General features: G+C 44.0%; 1 protein-coding gene across 3 annotated transcripts in view; it reads left to right on the forward strand.

Moving 5' to 3' along the window:
- The window catches only part of BRINP2 (BMP/retinoic acid inducible neural specific 2), a 114,836-nt gene that overhangs the window by 85,133 nt on the left and 7,114 nt on the right, over window positions 1-22,589 (forward strand). For all 3 annotated transcript variants that reach the window (XM_067728737.1, XM_067728736.1, XM_067728735.1), the window contains 3 exons: window positions 7,278-7,468; window positions 8,579-8,787; window positions 20,538-20,643. In XM_067728737.1, coding sequence (XP_067584838.1) covers window positions 7,278-7,468; window positions 8,579-8,787; window positions 20,538-20,643 — 506 coding nt within the window. The remainder of the gene's footprint in view (window positions 1-7,277; window positions 7,469-8,578; window positions 8,788-20,537; window positions 20,644-22,589) is intronic.

Genomic DNA, 22,589 nt, shown 5'->3' on the forward strand with positions numbered 1-22,589 from the left:
GTTTTAGGCAAACCACTTCCCTCTTTGTTTCCTGATTTTCTTATAATGTAAGAGGAATGCAACAGGTGTTCTCACCTGCTCTGCATGCTGGCATGTGGTGGTGCTACAGATGGATGATAGGGGTGTCCATACATTGATTCCCTCAGCCCTTGGGGTGACTGGGCAGGGTCTGGGGTAGCAGGACTCCCTGTGCTTGTCTCCTCAGGCCCGAGAAGCCTCATTCATTGATCCCAATGCATCACATACAGAGAATTTTCAATGTACATGATAACATGGAAGAGGTTGGCAAATAGTATTCAAATGTTTCTTCTAATTCTAATAGCCCAAATTTCCCCCTTGGTAATTTTGTGACATCAGGCAAAATACCTAGCTTTCTGAGCTTCAGTATATTCATTCACTTGAGTAAGAGACACTCAAAACTTTTGTTCGGTTTGGATAAAATATGTGATACAATCAAATATGTCAAGTCTGATGTTGGACAAAGGAAGATGAAGACTAAGGAAAAGTACAGAACTCCAAGATTGTTGCCTCTTTGGGGCTCTTTAACACTATGAGTGTGGCAGAGATTGTTGTTAGACCTAGTATAGGGGATTGGAGCTGTTGATGTTTAACACCGGGTGTAAAGCACAGCAGAGTCTGAATGGGCGCTCCATACTCGCGGCACTTCGGCACGTGGACTGTCATTGGAAGTTGTCCATGTCCACTGAAGACAGTGAAAGGGGATTCAGACTCAGTTTACCAAAGCATAAGAAAATACCTTCAGTGCCTTGATTTATATATAAAAAATGCACAGAATATGCCCGTAAGTTACATTTTTGTAAATCAAATCTAATTTTCTCATTGATATGTATACACACTTAGAATGCTTTACTTTTATTTCACATCAATCACTAATTGGTTGTTGCTTCTGTGTATTCTCATCACTAACATTTTTTATCTAGTTTCAATAATTTGCAAACAAGTAAATGATTCGGAGAGCTGTGACATGAAATAATGGTTGTTTATTTTATTTTATTTTATTTATTTGTGTGTGTGTGCTACGCGGGCCTCTCACTGTTGTGGCCTCTCCCGTTGCAGAGCACAGGCTCCGAACGCACAGGCTTAGCGGCCATGGCTCACGGGCCCAGCCGCTCCGCGGCATGTGGGATCCTCCCGGACCAGGGCACAAACCCGTGTCCCCTGCATAGGCAGGTGGACTCTCAACCACTGCGCCACCAGGGAAGCCTGGTTGTTTATTTTAAATAGATAAAATAAATGAGAGACTCAGTCATTCAACAAAAATCTATTGAATATCTACTATTGTTCTAGCATTGTTCTGTTGCTGTTGAATAAGACAGAAAGAATCAATCCTGACCTCATAGTATTTATGTTCTAATGGAAGAGAAAGAGAATTAAAAATATATATTATGTCAGGTAGTATAAGTGCTAAAAAGATATGTAAAGCAGGGCATGGGGAAGCAGAGGTAGGTGTGCTCTTTTGGATGGGATGGTCAGGGAAAAAGCTTCTCATAGGAGATACTGTTCAGCAGTCCTGAATGAAGTGCACTAAGCAAGCAATGTGAGAACCAATTTTTATTTATTAGATTTAATTAAAGTGGGATTCACCTCTTTGGTAAAGCGGCCTTTCCTTTCAGTGAGGAGCTATCACCATTGTAAGAAACTGTGAAAAATGGAAGAATACCTGCCTTTTTCACCCCCTAACAAACTAAGTGATATGATAGAAATTCTTTGTTACTTAATGAAGTCTAGGTGTGGCCTACAAGAAAGCAGGGAGAGTGGGTTTGGTGCCAGAAACAAACACCATCACCAAGATTCATGTCAAGGAGCTTACTGCCTATGTTTTCTTCTAGGAGATTTATAGTATCAGGTCTTAAGTTCAAGTCTTTAATCCATTTTGAGTTGATTTTTTATATGATGTAATATAGGTGTCCTGTTAAATTCTTTAGCATGTGGTTATCCAGTTTTCCCATTATCATTCCAGTTATGTCAAAGGAGACTATCCATTCCCCATTGAATATTCTTGGCTTCTTTGTCATAAAATAATTGACCATATATGCATGGGTTTATTTCTGGGCTCTTTTGTTCCTTTGACCAATGTGTCTGTTTTATGTCAATATTATACTGTTTGGATTACTATAGCTTTGTAGTATAATTTGAAGCAAGAAGTATGATACTTCCAGCTTTGTTCTTCTTTCTCAGGATTGCTGTGGCTAGTATTTTGTATTTTGTGGTTCCATACTAATTTTAGGATTGTCTTTTCTATTTTGTAAGAAATGCCATTGGAATCTTTATAGGGATTGCAATGAATCTGTAGGTTGCTTTGGGTCATATGGACAGTTTAACAATACTAATTTTTCCAGTCCATGAGCATGGAATATTTTTCCATTTATTTGTGTCTTTTTAATTTCTTTCATCAGTGACTTACAGTTTTCAGTGTACAAGTCTTTCACCTCCTTGGTTAAATTTATTCCTAGGTATTTTATTCTTTTTGATGCAGTTGTAAATGGGATTGTTTCCTTAATTTCTCTTTCTGATATTTCACTATTAGTTTATAGAAATGCAACAGATTTTTGTATATTTATTTTGTATCCTTCATCTTTACTGAATTTGTTTATTAGTTCGAACAGTTTTTGGTGGAGTCTTTAGGGTTTTCTATATATAATATTATGCCATCTGCAAATAGGGACAATTTTACTTATTCCTTTCCTATTTGGATGACTATTTCTTGCCTAATTGCTCTGGCTAGTATTTCCAGTACTATATTGGATAAAAGTGGTGCTAATGGGCAATGTTGTCTTATTCCTGATCTTAGAGAAAAAGCTTTCAGCTTTTCACCATTAAGTATGATATTATCTGTGGACTTGTCAGTTATGGCCTTTATTATGTTGAGGTATGTTCACTGTATACCCACTTTCTTGAGAGTTTTTATCATAAATGGATATTGAATTTTGTCAAATGCTTTTTCTACATCTATTGAGATGATCATATGATTTTTATCCTTTGTTTTGTTAATGTGGTGTATCACATTGATTGATTTGATGTCGAGCCATCCTTCCATCCCTGGAGTAAATCCCACTTGATCAAGGTGTATATCCTTTTATTGTACTGTTGAATTCAGTTTGCTAATATTTTGTTGAGGATTTTTGCATCTATGTTTATCAGGGATATTGGCCTGTAATCTTATTTTCTTATAATGTCCTTGTCTGATTTTGGTATAAGGGTATGGGTGGCTTCATAAAATGAGTATGAAAGTTTCCCTCCTCTTCTATTTTTTGGAAGAGTTTGAGAAAGATTGGTATTAATTCTTCTTTAAATGTTTGGTAGAATTTGCCATTGAAGCCATCTGATCCTGGACTTTTGTTTGTTGGGAGGTTTTTGATGATTAATTCAATCTCTTTACTAGTAATTAGACTGTTAAGATTTTCTATTTCTTCATGATTCAGTCTTGGTAAGTTTTATATATATATATATATATATATATATGTTTCTAGAAATGTATCCATTCTCTCTAGGTTGTCCAATTTTGTGTATAATTGTTCATAGTAGTCTCTTATGATCCTTTGTGTGATATCAGTTGTAATGTCTCTTCTTTCATTTCTAATTTTATTTGAGTCTTCTTTCCTTTTTTTCTTGCTTAGTCTAACTAACAATTTGCCTATTTTTTTTTAAACCTTTCAAAAAACAGCCTTTAGTTTCACTGGTCTTTTCTATTGTCTTTTTAGTGTCTATGTCATTTATTTTCACTCTGATCTTTGTTATTTTCTTCCTTCTACTAACTTTGGGCTTAGTTTGTTCTTCTTTTATAGTTCCTTGAGGTGTAAAGTTAGGTTGTTTATTTAAGATCTTTATTTTTTCTTAATGTAGGCATTTATAGCTATAATCTTCCCTCTTAGAACTGCTTTTACTATACCCCACAGGTTTTTGTATTTGTGTTTCCATTTTCATTTGTCTCTAAATATTTTTTGATATCTCCTTTGACCCATTGGTTGTTCAGGAGCATGTCGTTTAATCTCCATGTATTTGTGAATTTTCCCATTTTCTTCTTGTAATTGATTTCTAGTTTCATACCATTGTGGTCAGAAAAGATGTGTGATATGATTTTAGTCTTCTTAAACTTATTAAGATTTGTTCTGTGGTCTAACATATGATCTATCCTGGAGAATGTTCCATGTGCCTTTGAGAAGTGTATTCTGCTGCTGGATGGGATGTTCTATAAATATCTGTTATGTCCATCTGGTCTAACATATAGTCCATCTTGTCTAACATATAGTTTAAGTCTAATGTTTCTTTGCTGATTTCTGTCTGGATGATCTATCCATTGTTGAAAGTGGGGTATTGAAGTTGCCTTCTGTTATTTTATTTTATTTTTTTTTTGCGGTACACGGGCCTCTCACCGCTGCGGCATCTCCTGTTGCGGAGCAAAGGCTCTGGACACGCAGGCTCAGCGGCCATGGCCCACGGGCCCAGCCGCTCCACGGCACGCGGGATCCTCCCGGACCGGGGCACGAACCTGCGTCCCCTGCATCGGCAGGCGGACTCCCAACCACTGCGCCACCAGGGAAGCCCTGCCTTCTGTTATTGTATCACTGTCTATTTCCCCCTTCAGATCTGTTAATATTTGCTTTACATATTTCAGTGCTCCTATGTTGGGTGCATAAATATTTATAAATGTTATATTTTCTTGATGAATTGATCCCTTTATCATTATATAATGACCTTTGGCTTTACATCTATTTTGTCTGAAGTAAGCTACCCCAGCTTTCTTTTGGTTTCCACTTGCATGGGATATCTTTTTCCATCCCTTCACTTTCAGTGTATGTGTTCCTAAAGCTGAAGTGAGTCTTGTATGCAGAACATGGTTGGATCTTGTGGGTTTTTGTTTGTTTGTTTGTTTGTTTAATAAGCTGCTCTATGTCTTTGATTGGCCATCCAGCCAATAAGAAGTGAGTTCAAGCAACTGTTCTTTATGCTGCAGTGGGATTTGGGATAGAAAATATTTTGACAAATACCCTGTACTTTAAAGTTTAGCATTTCCTCCATAAAGGAAATAAAAGATAATGCATTATTATGAACTACCTGCTTAGATAAATAAAGCCACACAGTGGGAATTTTAATTTGTCAGAACCCTGAATTATTAGTTATCCCTTTTCCTTTGTTTCCCTGGTAATGTTTGGCACATGCCCCCACTCTCTGTCTTAGTTTCTAGAATTAGATAGGGGAGTTCTGTAGCCTCAAATGGGCATGGATTTTTATTTATTTATTTTGAATTATTTTATTTTTTTCTGTGGACTTGTCATTTGTACTTCATGGATTTTGGGGGAAGTTTAGACCAAGGTTTAGCCCTGTCATGAAGAGCAGAGTTGGGATGGGTGAGAAAGTTGAGAAAACTACATTTTGTGGTTTTCTAAGGCAGTGGAGCCGATCCTTACTAGTATAATTTGGGAGGCAATGGAAAACCCCTTTTTTACTAGTGGATATGATCATTTAAATCTCACCCTTTAAAATACAAATATTTCAGTGAGGAGTAAAGCATGAAGATTAAAATTCCAGATGGAACTAGAAGGGAACTTTGCCATCTTCTAGAATAGAGCTTCTCAAAATGTACATCCTCTTAGTTCCTTTCAGGATGTCCACGCTGACATTTGCAATAAAGGTGCAAAAGCAATGGTGAATGAAACTGCTGGCATCTTAACTTAAATAAGGGCAGTCTCACCAAATGACACTAGTAGTCAGGTATTCATCATTACATACCTAAACATACACACACATACATGTATGCTTAACTTCATGAATGTCCTTGAAGCAGTAAAATTTATTAATTTTATTGGATCTTGACCCATGAGTACATGTCTTTTTTAATATTCTGTAAGATGAGATGAAAAGTACATATAAAGCATGTTTGAGGTTACTGAAGAATGATGATCTCAGAGAAAAATACATTTGTGATTGAGTTGTGAGTTGAACTAGCCACTTTTTTCAGGGGACTGAATTTTTCTTGAAAGAACAACCAACAATCTATGGTTATTCAGATTTTAGTGTTTGGCAGACATTTTCTCAAAAAAACAAAAAAAGAATGAAGCAAGCCTGCCTCTTCGAGGAAAGTAACTGACAGTACTTGTTACCAATGATAAAATTTAAGCTTTCAAATGAAAATTGAAATTTTGGAAAACTTGTATTTGTCATCATGAGCTTGACAGCTTTCCAATATTTAAAGACTTTTTTCTTGAGATTTGTGGTGATATTAACAAATATGAAGTTTTGATATTATATAATAAAAAGTGTCAAAATGTGGAAGATCTGAATAACTCAGTGGTCCCATATTTTCCAGATGGATGACCAATACATGATGTTACACAATCATAAAGAGTAAAAAGATCCATTCAAAGTACAATATAGAATGCTGGATTTTAATGTAACTGAGTATGAAAAGCTTATTGATAACGGTTTCAGATTCCACACTGTAATTAACCTTTAAGAAAGTACATTTGTTGAGTTTCGTGTGGTACCGAAGAAGAATATCCACAATTATCACAACAGATTGAACTTAGAAGAAAATATGAGAATGCAGCTCTCTCCTGCTAAGCCAGAAACTCGAGAGATTTGCCAAAAGGCAAAGCAATGCCATTCTTCTTACTAAATCTGTTTTGTTCCAGAACATACAGTGACTGTCACACAAATATGTTATTTATGTTATATATGATGGATTTATTTCTATTATCTTTAAATGAAATAATAGATAACTAAATTTAAATTTTCTCAGTTTTAATTTCTAAAGGGGTAATTATCATTAGACAGAAGCCACCTAAATACAGGGACTTGATCATGTTTAAGAGTGTGATCGGGTCCTGAGACCAAAAAGTTTGAGAACTGTTGTTCTAAACCCACCTCCTGACTTTCAAAATGGGTAACAGAGGCCATGAGGTGACTCATCCACTGAGTTGCAGTTGTGACTAGATCTTATTTCAGCAAACCACTTCCAATATTTTCGTTGTTTGTTTTTCCCCATTACACTACTACCATGACTGCCTTCAGGTGAATAAGCCACTCTCCAATGGGAGCGTGTACTAATGGAGGTCAGCTGAGGTAGGGCTTTCTTACCGACTGGGAATCAGAGACCAGAGGGCCTCTTTCAGGCAGTGGTCCCTCCATCTGCAGAGATGTATGCTGACAGGAGATGAGGGGGTGCAAGTGGAGGAAGAACATTACCTGCTTCCGATTTTATGCCTCTTGTTCCAAAATACAGTGAGCTTTTCCTTGTCCCTCGACTTTTCCTCCAGGGAGTTTGCACGTTGGAAAGTGAACAGCCTGGCTCTAGAAAGGAAGGACTTCTTTAGTTTGCCATTGCCTCTTGCCCCAGAGTTTATCCGGAACATCCGCCTCCTCGGAAGGAGACCCAACCTGCAACAGGTCACCGAAAACCTGATCAAAAAGTACGGCACTCACTTCTTACTTTCTGCCACCCTCGGAGGTAAGCAATACCACGATCCTACACTCATTGGTTGCCAGCTCATCGAAAATAGCTTTAAGACCCCTTGACTATAGCTTCAAACTCTTCCTGGGTCTTTTATTCTTCCTGGCCTATTATTGACTGGGAAACGTTTTCTTTCTGGTGCATTTGTCAACAGTGTAATCTCTTGACATCCAAATTCACCCCAGAACATTGCTTATAAGCATCCTCCTGGGGAGGGGATGTGGGGTAAGGAGGTTGGGGGACAGACAGACAGACTCCTACTAAGCACTTGCCAGAAGTGGGTGCTCCCACTTTTCTTTTGACTGAGCCATCTAACCCCGAGGTTTCTCCATATCTTAATATTGGCTGTGGCTACAATAGTGAGACCCATAGGCAAAGAAGTAAATGTCCACTGAGTCCCTGACCTCTCTGCTTCCACTCTGTAGAGATTGGTAACCAGCCAAACCAATTAGAATGACTCTGGGCTGGATGGAGGCAAAGGTGGAAGGGGACCTATGGCTAGGGGATGGCGCAACCTATGGCTAGGACCCAGCGCAGAATTGAGAGCTGAGAATAGGCAGCATTCTCTCTGCCCTGGAAAGGAGAAAGCAGGATTTATTATAACATTTAGCTCACTGTCTGATGGACAAAAGGAACTCTCCAAGGGTTCAGGCCAGCTGCCGGCATGTGGTAGGCGCTGAGTGTTTGATGGGGAAAAGGGAGGTTGAGCTTCAAGGCTTTTGCCCTTTGTTAGGGAGCAGAAATAGCCACGGTGACTTCTTATAAACAACTTGAGACGGAGAATTTTATCTTCCCCATGGAGGTAGATTGCCTGAGACAGAGATCAATAGAGGATGTTAACTGGATAAGCCGGAGGGGCGGGGGATGAGCTTTGGGAGATTACGGAAGCAGGGAGGAGGCGGAGGGCCTCGCAGGCAATGGTGCCCTTATCCTGTGGCGCAGTCTGATGACATTGTTCTGAACATGGCATGGATGAGAAGAGTCCGTCAGCAGGGGCCGTGGGCTCCCTCTTAGTTCGGTCTCCCCTGGCGAAGGGTCTCACATTCTTATTGGTAGGGGATTAGGGAGCTGAAGGCCTCACCAGTGCACCCATGTTGTTTGCTGTAGGAGAAGAGTCCCTGACCATTTTTGTGGACAAGCGGAAACTGAGCCGAAAGTCAGAGGTGGCAGGAATTGCCCCTATAGTCGGGGGCGGTGGGAACAGCTCTGCTGTGTCCCTGGAGATCCTGCACCAGCTGGCAGCCTCCTACTTCATCGACAGAGAGAGCACCCTGCGACGGCTGCACCACATCCAGATAGCCACAGGGGCCATCAAGGTAAGGACCTGAGAGGTCCTGGGGGAGGGAGGGCAGACAGGCAGAGAAAGCAGAGGGAGGCCTGGGTGTTAACTGGCTGCAAGTGAGCCAGGCCTGACTGATGGAAGTGGGAAAGCAGCTTTCTGATGTGGGCACAACCCTAAACCAGCCCTAAAACATGGTCTGTGTCTTCCTTCTGCAGCAAATAGTCACGTGGCTTCTACCCTAAGGCAGGTTCCAGCCGAGGGACTGTGGTGAAAGGTAGACAAGGGCCCTGCTCTCCAGAGGTTACATTCTGGTGGGGGATGAAGATAATAAACAAGTAAAAAAATCAGCCCAGTAATTCCAGATAATGATATAAGGAAAAGACCGAGTCGTAGGTACAGATTTCCTGAGGTAAGAGAGGGGAACAGTGAGTATTAGCCAGATTGGTCGAGGGAGGGCACTTTGGGTTTAGACTTCGAGGCTGAGGTCTGAATCCTTACAAGTCAGCTGTGTGTAGATCCGAGGGAAGGGTGTTCAGGCAGGGGGAACAGTAAGTGCTCAGGCCCTGAGGCAGGAACGAGCGTGGTGCCTTGGTGAAACACAGAGAAGACTGCTGTGACTGCAGTGAGATGAACAAGAAAGATGCTGGTCCAAGATGGAATTCAGAGGTAGGCTGGAGCCAGATCACATGGCTGTGAGAAAGTGCAATAGAAAACAAGCAGAGGGGTGATAGGATTTCATGTATGGTTGAAAAAGCTCAAGAGTTACTGTCACTTTAATAACTATAACTTTCATCCCATGTTCTCTACTGACATCTAGAAGATTTCTAGGACAGTTCATGTTGTTTGAGGGAAGACTAGTGAAGATACTTGCGAACACTGGATATTCTACTTCTAAATATAAAGTTAGGAGGCTGAGGGGGTTCAGTCTTGTCTCACATCCTGCTTTCATCCCATCCAAGACTCACAAGGAAGTTTTACCATTCTTTCATTCATTTGTTCCATAAGTATTTAAATTTTTTTATTTTATTTTATATTGGAGTATAGCTGATTCACAACATTGTGTTAGTTTCAGGTGTGCAGCAGAGTTATACATATTCACATATCTATTCCTTTTCAGATTCTTTTCCCATACAGTTTATTACAGAGTACTGAGTATAGTTTCCTGTGCTCTACAGTAGGTCCTTGTTGATTATTTGTTTTACATATAGTAGTGTGCCAATCCCAACCTTATTGAACACCTGTATGTGTCAGGGACTGTTCTGGATACTGAGAATCCAAGAGTGAACAAAACATATGAAGTCCCTGCCCTCGCGAAGCTGAAATTCTAGTGGTGGAGACATAATTAAATACATGAACAGTGTCAGGTGGGCTTAATGGTGTAAAGACATGAAGTCAGGGAAGGAGATAGAGGGTGATGGGGACATGGTACTTTAGGGAAGACCAGACAGAGATCTGAATGAAGCAAGGGAGTGAGTCACATGTATATCTTGAGTGAGTGCATGCTAGACAGAGCGGGGAGGGAGGGCAACTGCCCTGAAGTGGGAGTGTGCTTGGTAGGATCCAGGAGCACCGGTAGTGTAGCTGGAAGGAGTCAAAAGGGAGGTAAGGTGGCAGATGAGGCTCCAGTGGTCGCAGGGCCTGGATCATGAGGGTATTACCGATCAGGGAAGAGAGGAGAAAGAGGGATCCTGGAGACCAATGCAGTCATTACTGCACTGGTCAAGGTGAGAAACAGTGGTGGCTTGGACAAAGCTGGTGCTATACAGGTGGTGAGACATTCACAGGTCCAGGTTTTGATGGTAGAGCCTATTGAGTGTTAGCTAAGAAATTGGAAGAAAGGAGTCAAGATTAACCGTGAGATTTTTTGGCCTGAGCAACCTGATGAACAGTGATTTCATTAACTGAGGATAACACTAGGGGGAGATGCAGATCTGAAAGAAATAAATCAAGAGTTCAGTTTTAGACATATCGTATTTGACATTCCTATTAGATGTCTAACTAAAGATATCCGACAGACAGTTGGTTATCAACACCAGGATTTAAAGAGAAATGTCATGATTGGAGATATAAGTTTGGCTTACAAATATATCCACATATGTAGTTGGTATTTAAAACTTTGGGAAAGGAGGAGATGAGATCACTCGAGGACTGAATGCAGCTAATCAAGTGGCCCCAGGGCTTTGAGTTGTGAAGCACATCAATTTTCAGAAATGGGCCAAACGAGGAGGATTCAACAAAGGAGGCTGAGACAGAGAGCATAAAGGTATGAAGAGAACCAAAGCTGGATCACAAAGCCATGTGAAGAAAGTGATTCACAAAAGAAGGAGCAGGCAACTGTTGAGCAGTCAGATTGAGAACTGACCTTCAACTTGGCATCATGGAGGTAACTGGTAACCTAGATAGGAGTAGCTTCAGTGGCATGAAGGGTATAAAAGGCTGAGTGGAGAAGGTTCAAGAGAGAGAACAAAGTGAGGAATCAGAATAGTAGAGACAGTTCTTTAAAGGTCTTGCTGTAAAGGCTAATAGAAAACATAGGTGATAGCTGGAGACTGATGGGGGATCAAGGGAGCTTGTGTTTTTGTTTTTAAAATGGGAGATATTCCAGAATATTGGTATGTTGATTAAAATGACTCAGTAGAGAGGGGGAAAGTGATGGTGCAGAGAGACAGGAGATAATTGCAGAAGCAATCGAGGTGGTGAGAGAGGTTGCTATTCCAGGCACAAGTGGAGCAGCAGGTCTCACACAGGACCATGAACACTTCATGCTTTGGAGGCGGAGGCTGTACAGAGCTCACAGCTCACACGTGCAGTGGGATGGCAGATGTGGCAATGGGACGATGCGGATGTTCTCTTCTGATTTATTCCGTTTCCTTGATGAAACAAGCAAAGTCCATGGCTAAATGAAAGAAGGAATTGTTGAGAAAAGAATGTACGAAATGGTCATTCAGAGCGTTAAGGTCATCAACTGACGAGATGACTAGATAAATGGACCGGATTGTTGGGTGTCACCAAGGACTGACTCATTTGAGACTCATGGTCGTAATTACAACATGAGGCCTGTCAGCGGCGTTGTGAGTTTTATCAGCTACATTCAGCACGTCTTGTTCAGACAGGCATGGGAGAGATGGAGAGCTGGATTTAACCAAGGGGTGTGTGTGTGTACAAGATGAAAGAAAAAATAGGCAAGGGAGTTGAGAGTATATAGAAAGGAGTGATTACAGTGGTGGATCAAGGGGTCTGAGACCATTATAGGATGATAGAAAGTGAAAAGTTGGCCAGGTCAAAAGATTGGGAGTCTCAGTAGATTTGATGACTTGTTATAGGGAAGAGACTAGAGTAGGTACAAGTGTGTAATGCTTTATATTGCTATTACAGAGGGTCAGGTTCTGGGGCACGGCCATGGGCGTGGGAGCCTAAGATGGGGTTGGATAGAGGACAAGATAAGGAGGTGAGGAGGCCAGGGGACTGGGAGGCTGGGTATTAAGGGATCACCTATATGGATGCTGACGTCAGCAGGAATGATACAGACCCGGGTGGTGGTAAGAAAGAGGGTGGTGAGCAAGCTAAATACTGAAAATCCTCAATGAGGGAGGGGGAGTGACAAGAAAAATAGACGGCAACACAGAGGAGTAGTGGGTGATTGTCGTCACGTTTAGAGAGGAAGGAGGCCTGGTGTTCAGGATATCACAGCGGAAGACCCACCTCACTTCATGCCAGTGTGAGGTGTGGGAAGGCAGACAGCCACTGCTAGAGAGGACGGCAGGGGAAACCACATCCTCCAGAGCGGCTAGGTTGTGCTTAGAATGAAAAGGTGAAGCGGACTCTTGAGAAGAGATTGAGGTTATAGATGTTCTTGCTGAGGAGTGATCATGAGATCCAGAGAGCATGATGGAGGTTAAGTGAAGAAAAGGGGTCAGATTGGGGGATGGCCAGTGTCTGGAGTGAGAGTCTGAGAGAGGAGGAAGACGGAAGTTCAGACAGGCTAGGGTACGTTTGGGAGGCTGGTATCTTAGGCAGCTTAAAATGATGTAAAAAGAACTGCAGTAGCACAGAGTGGGTTTTACCAAGAAGACAGAACTCTGTGGAAGCCCTCTCACCCTTCAGTCCTCTAGTGGACTGTGTCAAAGTTGGAGAAGAATTGGTCTTATCCATTCGTGAAAGGTAGGCCTGGATCAGTAACTCTGTGGTCCCATTAATGTCCCTTCCTGTCCTTTGACCTGACCAACTTCTCACTTTCTCTCATCCCTCCATGGCCTCATTGTCTTTTTGCCCAACTTAGATCTCTTGGTCCATCACTATAATCACTCCCTTGCGTGTTCTCTTCAGCTTACCCTTTGCCTCCTCGTCATGCCCACGGCCATTCCTATAATTCAGAACCTCATCACGCTTACCTGATTTTCTCACATAACTAGTCTTCCCATCTGCATTCTCAGCTCTGCTCCCTGATTCACGATCTATGCTGCTCGCACGAGTGCACATCGTCATATCGTATCATTCCCCTGCCTAAAATCCTTCAGTGGTTTTTGACTACATGGGACAGAGCCCAAACCACCGCCTTCCATCCAGGGCGGCAGTGTGAGGCATTGGAAAGAACCCGCGAGTCTGAGCTCTACCACTGCTCATGGCAAGGCTTTGATCAAGTTACCAAACTTCTCTGAGCCCTCATTTGATCCTTCTCAAATTGTTGAACAATCAGAATAATTTCTAACGTGAAGGATTTCTGGGAAGTTCAAATTAGAAAATGTAGAGAGGACATGAGCCACAGCACAAGTGGACCTTGAAAAGGGATAATTCCTCTTCTCAACAAAATGGGAAGGCAGTTGAAGACCTACTGTCCCTGTTGTCTTTTTAGTTTCAGCTCCAAATGCTCCTTTTACACTCTTCTTAACCCTTGTTTCCCCCCTCAACCCTTCACTTACCATTTATTCCATGTAAGCCAGTCCTGTCTACCTCCTAGTCTTTGTTCAGATATGCCATGCTCTTGAGTCTCCCTTCCTGGTACCTGCTGTCTTTTTTGCTTACAATCCTCATCTGTTCACCTGAGTGGCTCTTCCTAACCCTTCTTCGCTTGGCTCAAAAAGGTAACTCTTTCGTGAAGCCTTTCCTGACTCCCAAGGTAGTTAAATGTTCCTCTTCAGTGTTTCAAACACATGCCTCCCTTATACGGATTATCATTTGAACTGATTGCTACCTAACGTGAGAGCCTCTGAAACTATGCGATTCTTATGGGAGGGACTGGGTCTCAGGCATCTTTGGTTCCCGGTGAGAGTACAGAGCCTGCCACATTATGGATAATGAGTAAAGGTTTGCTGAGTGAATGAATGAGTCACTGACCCCACTTTTCACATGGGTTGGGCTCTTCTCAGTGTGTGTGCAAGTGCCTGTAAGCGTGTTAAGTTGAAAGAAACAAGGTGGATGCAGTATCAAGATGATTTGTTAAGAGAACTCTGGTGAAGGATACCATAGGTCTCTAAGAACAAAACACTGGATCCAATCCAGACACATAGGTGCGGTAAAAGAACAGTAACGCTCCCAGGTTACTCTGTTTCTTGTTGGAACACGCCTCTACTTTTTCATCTCTGCCTGCTTCATTTTCCTGCATCTCTTGTTCTTTCCTCTGTTTATTCTAGACTTTCTGTACACCGGTGGCTTCAGCCCACCTTTAGCTTTGTCTTGCTCTGAAGCTGACTCTGGCCCTGGCTGGACGTAATCTGTTTTGTCTCTCAGCCAGTGCACTCAGGACAGGGACTCTTCTCTTGTTCATTGTAGTATCCTCAGTTCCTGGTACATGGTAGGTGCTTGATAATTATTTATTCCGAATTTTGTAAGTGTCCGTAATCAACTCTTAAATTTCTTTTTTCTGTCAGTATCACAGTTCTAAATTCCCCAAAGAGTCTGGTTCAGGATTCATCTCAGGCCAACACAAAGAGCGGGGCTTACATAATCTCAACCATGGCTCACTGGATTCACTTCTTTAGCAATGACTGTGGGTGACAGCGTGAGAGGTGGGCAGGCACTCGAATCCACGTCTGTTACAGTGCCTGTAGATGCACGTTCTAGAACTAGAGCCACTGCCCGTCTCCTCCAGAGAAGGGCCACCATCCTTGGAAGCCTCTTCTCGGAACTCCTCAGTCCCACGTGGCATGAGAGAGGATTATTCAGCTTCCGCTGAGCTGCTTGACCTGTAGCTGTTTCTGTTTGGGAACACCATGGGTTGCAATTCAGAGAACCATGAAAAAAACAAGGCATTTAGTGTCTTCTCCCCCCTCTGCTCATCTCCACATAGTTTAGTGACCTGTCCAAGGACACACCCCTAGACTAAGGAGCAAAGGGAGGTGTTGGCATCCTGTGCCAGAGTGCTGCTCCCTTGATAGGGTTGACCTGACCATTTTATCCTGATAGTAATGGTGTCCCACAGGAGGCCATCTCTTTGCCTTAACCCACAGCGTTTGCAGATCCAGACAGCAAGGTCCCCCTGCAGCACACCCTTGTGAACTCACACTCCTCTGCTGGTACTGCAGCCCCTGCCACCTACTTCCCTCTCCTGAACATGCCTTCTCAGGGCTTGAGCTGGTTTCCAGTGTGGTCATTGCTCTGGATGGAGGTGAGGTGGAGGTGAGGGGCTCTGCCCATTTGCTCAGCCTTGGTGAAGGAGAGACCCTCGAGCATATCTTCCTGTTGCTTGTTTCTCTAAGCAAAGGTGCTCTTACTTTCTACCCTTTGTTAGCAACTTCTTTTCACTAATGTGGAGAAAGAGGCACCCTGCCCCCTTTTGTTTATCCAACACATGCCCGAGACCCCACTGAACATCCCCCTCTGTTGCAAGGTTTACTCTGGTCAGTACATACCTCTGTTGCAGGGTTTGTCACATTAGACTGCAGCTGTTTACATGCCCATCTCCACCTGCCCACACACAACAGCAGGGCTTAGATCAGTGGGGACTCTTTTCACATGCATACAGTTCCAGGTCCCTTCACAGTGTCGGGTGTGTGGTGAGACACTCAATAAAATGCCTGACTGATAGCGGAAGGCAGGTTACCTGGTTTAGTGGGAGACGAACTTACTCAAGTGAGAAGACCGGGGATTGGGTTTCAGCCTTGATACTTACTATTCCTATGGTCTTGGGAAGTTAGTTATTGAACTCCATGACATGGACTTACCAACTGTTTTACTCACCTGTACCCAGGGCTTATATTCAGCTGATATGACCACATCAGTTATTAAAATATTAAAACACTTCCATACAGGCTGGTAAATCATCTTCACCCAATCTGCTGTGTGCCAGCCTAACCACCTTTATCTCTCCCCTGGAACCCCGGGATCTCCCCTAATAGTAACCAAAGGACTAATGTAACTCTGGAGACCCTCAGAGCCCTGCTTTGGCACTACGGCTGGCACCTCTCCTCATGAGTGACGTCCTACCTGCTGATACATACTGTGAATAACGTATTGTAAATATCACCCCTCACTCTACCGTAGGATGGGGGGTGACACCAAATGATATAGTTCACATGAAAACACTTTGAAAACTGTAAAGGGCTGAATACATATTCATCCTGTCCATAATTCCCAGGAAGAGATCAGAGCCCTGAAGGAAGGGAGGGGCCTATTTCCTAGTTGTAGCTCACCCTCTGATTCATTGAAGGCTGAGGAGGGACTTAGTGAGGAGGGTTTGAGATGCTCATGAGCTGCCCGAAAAGAGCCCAAATAAAAGTTCACGTGGATTGCAGGATGGCAAGAGGGAGTGGTCCTCACAAGCATTCTTAAAGTGACTTGTCCAAATTTCTCCCTGTAGCAGCCTGGGATTCGATTTGCAGCTCTTTGAATCACACACACTGTCAGCCGTGCTCTCCTGGCCGGCCCTATCGCTCACCATTAGAAGCCCATTTCACTCGAGCTTAGCTTCGCAGGTGCCCCCCTAGGTAGGACAAGAGCAGCCAGGGAGTTAAGGGCAGGGGGAGGAGAACAGGCTCACTGGAACGAGGGTTTGCACAATCTGGCATTTATGGAAAATTGGATGTGCTAATGAACCTGAGATCCATCAGGGCTTTCTGAAGGCAGGACTGTCTCTATCAACAGGCCAATTAGCACACAATTATTTTTCTCCTGAAAGCTTATCTGAGGCGCTCTTTGAATGCTTGCGCCTGAGTGAGCTGCACTTTCCATTACCTCTGGGGGCCCTCTTTAGAATCCGCCAAAGCTGTCTGCCTCTTCTACAGGGAGAGGCACGGGGTTCTCCGCTCCAACCTGCCAGGGACTCTGGGGCTTTCATCACTCGGGGGGAGGGGTCCTCAGCTCATCCTGCTTATCAAGTCAGTGCTCAGGCAATGTCTGCAAGAGGACCCTCTCCAGCTCCCCTTCTGCTTCCCACCTCCTTGCTTCTCTAGGGAAGACAGGTGGCTCAGAGCAGAGTAGCAGGGGAAAGAGCAATGACTTTGGGATCTAGTAAAACCTGAGTGAGCCTTCCTCACTCGTGGAGATCTGGCTTGAGTCATTTCCTCTAACAGGAAATGATCGGGGGGATCATGGTCTTTGTCTCTTCCTCATTCCTGTCCTTGTGCCACAATTAACAAAGTCGAGCTACTCACACCCTTTCAATGACTTACCTAATTGATTATCCTCTTGTAGAACTGACCTTTGGAAATAGCAAAGTAAAGGTCAGAAAATCGCATCAGAGCCGGCCCCAGAATATTGAACAAGATTGTGGTGGCGGGGGCGGGGGTTGGGAAGCAGATGGGTTGGTGGTAGATAGGTAGGCATAGTGGTAGGATAAAGGGGAGGAAAGTGGCTGTGCTATATGTGCCCCCTTGGGGGTCGTCCTACTCCTGCGTAAGGTGTGTAGCTTTCTCACCTGTTGCTGGTGAGTGTTCAACTCAGGAGTGGGTGGATAGAAAAGCCAGTGCAGAACTCAGGACAGTATGGTGGCCAGCTTACCTGGAGGTGGGGACAGGCAAATCTCCCAAATACCACACTCAGCATCCCACTCTGCCCTTCAGCCCATCCCATTCCAAGAGAGGCAGGGTTCCCCAGAGTAGCTGGGCTAGTCCTTGGCCATAGCTCTTCTTATAGGAATTTTTGCACCGTGTGGATAAAGAAGACTTTACCTTGACATAAGCCTGACTCTGCCTTCCCACTGCAGTTTGACAACTAGCCACTCACCAACTCACTCAATACAGAGACATTATTCAGCACCAAGTGCCCACCTGTGGAGGGAGGTAGGCTCACGTGGAGCACCAGGATTATAGAAACATGTTTCCTTGTCTGTAAACTCCTTATGGTAGTGGCTGTCTTACTGTGAGTTTTGGATTCTCTTTGAATATGTAATAGATGAATAAATTAGTGAAAGAATAAATGAATGAGTCAAATGAATCGTAGCCCTGCAGGTGACTAGCTGTGTGACCTTGAAGAAATCATTTAACCTATCTGGCCTTGGTTTCCTTATCTGTAATATGGGATAATAATATCTAAAGTGTATACAATTTGTCTTAGCCCATGTTCACATTCTGAAGAGAGGGCAGATCACTAAAATACTTTGGATGAACTGGTCTGTTTACACTTGTTTTTCAGGGTGATATTATCTAAATGGGTTTACCTCATTTTAATTTTCTGCAGCCCTTTGACGTGCCCTCACAGGAGGCCCGGGGCTTTGAACTGGAGTCTGAGGACTAAAAAGTCTAAACCCTGTTTCAGCTACTCAGCAGCTCTGTGGTCTCGGGTACTGTAACTCCCAGAACCTTGGTTTCCTTCTTTGAAGAGTGATAGGAGTGGGATTTGTCTCAGCGTTAGTGGGAAGGTTAAATGGCATGATCTTGGAGGATGAACTTGGAAACTGTGCGGAGGTTTCCTGCCTCTGTCATGGCCTTGATCCCGTCCCCGATCCGTGCTGGGTCTTGCTGCCTCTCATGCACTGTGTCTGTTGCTTCCCCTTGGTCTTGGTCTGCAGTTACCTCTTTTTCTCCCAAATCCCCCCTTCCCTCGCATCCCTCCTCATCCTTCAAGACCAATTTATATATCACCTTCTCCATGAAGCCTTCTCAGGCTGCTTTAAGCTACAAGGTTCTCTCCCGTCTCTCTCTTTACTGTATTAGTCTGTGTCATACCATCTCTCACTTAATTACTCTCTTCCATGTGTATTTTTTAAGACCAAGTATACTAAATTCTCTTTAAACATGTCACTTACACTTTGGTATTCTCCACGGTAACTAGTAGGACGGCGGACAGTTCCGCTCCACACTCTCCAGCCCGTGGGTTGCAGATCGCGCTGCCCCTTCTTTTTTTTTTTGGGCCGTGCCGTTCAATCCCTGGTTTTAGTTTTCCCCAAGCAGGGATTGAACCCGGCCTCTCAGCAGTGAAAACCGAGAGGCCTAACCACTGGACCACCAGGGATGCTGCCCCTCCTTTTTCTCAAAGTGCTTTCCCTCCCTTCTCTTCTTGTCCACTTTCTACTCATCTTTAAAGACCAACTCAGTTGGCGTCCCCTCTGCAACTCCTTCCCTTGTTTAGAGCTGTGGTTTCCTCAGGGCGCCTCATGGCGCTTTGCGCCTGCTCGATGTGGATGTGTATCAGCCAGTTGGATATGTACCTGCCTCCCCCACAGGGTGTAACCTCCTGGAGGACACACTACATCACTTGTACACCTTTGTGCACACCTCTCCACCCCCCGAAGCCTGGAACAGATTACTCATACATTCTCTAATTTATTGAGTACCTGCTATGCGCCAGGCACCCTGTTGAGTGCTGTTGACAACCTCGTGAGCAAAATAACTATGAGCTTACCTCTGTAGAGCCTTTAGTGTGTGGAGGACCCAGGCTTTAACTAAATACTCGCAGAAAAGGATGGAAAACTGCAAGTTGTATGCTTGTTGCGGAGCCGAGGTGCCCGGAGCTAGGAGAGAAGGTCAGAGGTCTCAGGGCCAATTTCCTTGAAGAACTCCGAGAAAGGCACTCTGTGAACGTTTGCTAAATGGTAGGGAATTGAACAGTGGCTGCCCAATAAATACTCGTTGATTGGTTGATTGATTTTTGGCAAAGCCTCTGGAGATCCTGAGAAGAAAGGGCCTCGGGTCCCCATCATTCTTATTACATAATTATTTCAGTGCATTTAAAGCTCCCCATTTTTCATCTTATACTTTAAACATCAGGGAAAAACCGATAGGCCAACTTTATAATATTTTAAAATGACTGCGGTGTTTTGGAATATTACATAGCTATAAGAGTTTATGTATATTTAATATGCTTATTAAAATATGCAGTAAGCCCATGGCTGATTTTCTCTAAGGACGTCTCAGTGCCGAGGTGGGATTTAAATGTTTAATATTAATAATAATACTCATATTTCTCTAGTGCTTTTCATCTTCGGGATCCCTAAAGCCTGTGAGCATCACATCAAGTGGATGCAGCTGGGCTTGCCAGCGGGCTGACAGCATCCTCATCTGCCCTCCTTTCTTCCTCTGGGGGAGGAGAAGGGGGAACTCCAACACAAAGGTCCCAGCTTCCACTGCCTACGTTGAGTTTCCTCTTCCCAGACTCAAATTCCCTCTGGCTCCCTCTGAAAGGCTTCCAATTATGTACAACTCCTGCCGCCAGCCCTATACCACTGATACTCCCTGTCTTAGAACAAGGGAAAAAGTGGCTTTATGCTCCTGGGGTAGGGAGATACATGCCTTTCCTTGGGCTGGTCCAGGACAGGACATAGAGCCTGAGATTGGCTGACCGGAAAAGGGAAGTGCAAAGGGAAGGTCTCAGCTTGTTATATAAACCCACCCCCTGCCCTTCCTTCTCTAGGTCACGGAGACCAGGACCGGTCCCCTGGGCTGCAGCAACTATGACAACCTGGACTCGGTCAGCTCTGTCCTGGTACAGAGTCCGGAGAACAAAGTGCAGTTACTCGGTAAGGAGCCCTGTGACGTTTTTACACTTTCCATACACGGTAAAAAACAACAACAACAACAACAACTTAGATCACCAAAAGGAAAAAGTCCTGCCTGCCCCATTTGGCTAAACCCTTCTGAAGACAAGAACTACCACTAGTTCTGGAACTTGTATTTAACAACTTTCCATCATTCTTTTGAGAAAACTTCTGACGTGGTTCACTTTACACCTCGACCATTGCTCAAACCACTGGACACCCAAATCCTCCCACCTCCCATCCTTCCCAGGACCTCTGTCACTATCCTACAGCAACAGCACATCCATCATCATACACATTGATCTCGTTGGCGATCTCCTTTGTTGTCCAAAGAACCCTCTGCTTTATCCTAAGTACACATTGGGGAGTAGCTGGCCTTTGCAGAGTGGTTATGGGGTACCGTCTCTAGCTTGACTAAGAGCTACACAAACTGTGGGACCATTGGTTACCCTGAGAGTGTTCCCTGCTTTCTGTTACTAGTCTGCAGTCTTCAATGGGAGATCAAAGCCAGGAGAAGAGTTTGAGAAGAATAGGAGCCTTAACTGGGGACAGAACAGGCAGAAACAGAAAAGCGAAAGGAAGGGGAACGACCCTAGGTCTGGAGCTGGGAGATAAGGGGAGGCACTCAGCTCCTGCTGTCTGTCCCCCAAGCATCCTGGGGGCAGAGCCATGCAAACTGATTCAGACAGAGCTGTTTGGCAACGGGAAAAGTTCATTCTTCTTAAGGCCTGAGTTGGACTCTGTTTAGGATATTATTGTCTTGGTATTATAAAATCGATAGCCGTCACCCAGGATCTATGATTACAAATTCCAGGCAACCTGAGCCAGACGTAACCCCTCAGTGCTTTAGGCATCAAGAAGCATACAAAAAGGAGGAAAAGACTCCTGTATTTAAAGCCGCCCAATGCAATTAGCATCCCTCTTCTCTTAGGTCCCTGGATGGGCTGAAGTTCAGAGTGTCTGGTGGTTCATTTGGAATAGTTTATGCTATTTAATTTTATAGCCCATCACTCATGCAGACATTGCTCGGGGCACTTATTTTGTAGCAATAGGAAATGCTAGGAGGAGGAGGGAGCTAATGGGGGAGGTGAAAGGAAAGGACTTGGAGAGGGCTGAGTGTTGAAAGCAAGCGTGTGTGGACAGCGTGCATGGGGAGGGCTGCTCAAGTGCCACTGTGGGCACATCGTCAAGAAAGGAAGGTTTAGCAGCCGTTCAGAACAGGAGGTAGATCACAAAGAAGAACAACAAACATCTACCACGGCTGCAATTCTAAATTATATTTTGAGGTCTGCCGAGACTGGGTTACATACTTTGGGCTCTCTGATTTCCTGCCAAGGACAAGGTCAAGGGTGTGACAATAAAGAGCTGGCAGATATCTGATGAAAGGGGAGCTCATCCCGTCCAGAAGTCCTCGCGTCCCTCCCTCTCCTGGCACAGTTTCTCCCAGTGTCCCTGCTGGGAGAGCCTCCTGCAGGTCTGACCTCGAACCGGGCTGGGCTGCAACCAAAGGCATGCCCGTCCTTCATTCACCTCTGGATATGCTTCCAACAGCCGCCCTGTGTGGCTTGAAGCCAACTAGGAGTCTGTTCTGCTGCTGGTGAACCAATATCCACCACAGATGGGTAGGAAAACGGAAGCTCGGAGCAATTTAGTGGGTTATATTCAAGACCAGAGGCAGCTAATTAGAAAAGAGAGCTGAGAGACATTCATATCTATCCAGGCTCAACTGAACTTGGGGCATCCATCGCCATCTTGCTTTCACATCGCATTAAGGGTTAAACCCTGAGATAGGCAGCCAGTCCCAGTTATGCAGTATGACCCAATGGGACAAGGACAGGGTCTGACACCAAGCTGACTTTCCCGGCACTGTGACTTGGGCAGGTCACTGTGGTCACTGGACTGGGATTTCCTCATTATAAGAGCCTCAG

Source organism: Pseudorca crassidens, chromosome 2, assembly GCF_039906515.1.
Source record: "Pseudorca crassidens isolate mPseCra1 chromosome 2, mPseCra1.hap1, whole genome shotgun sequence".
NCBI classification, from domain to species: Eukaryota; Metazoa; Chordata; class Mammalia; order Artiodactyla; family Delphinidae; genus Pseudorca; species Pseudorca crassidens.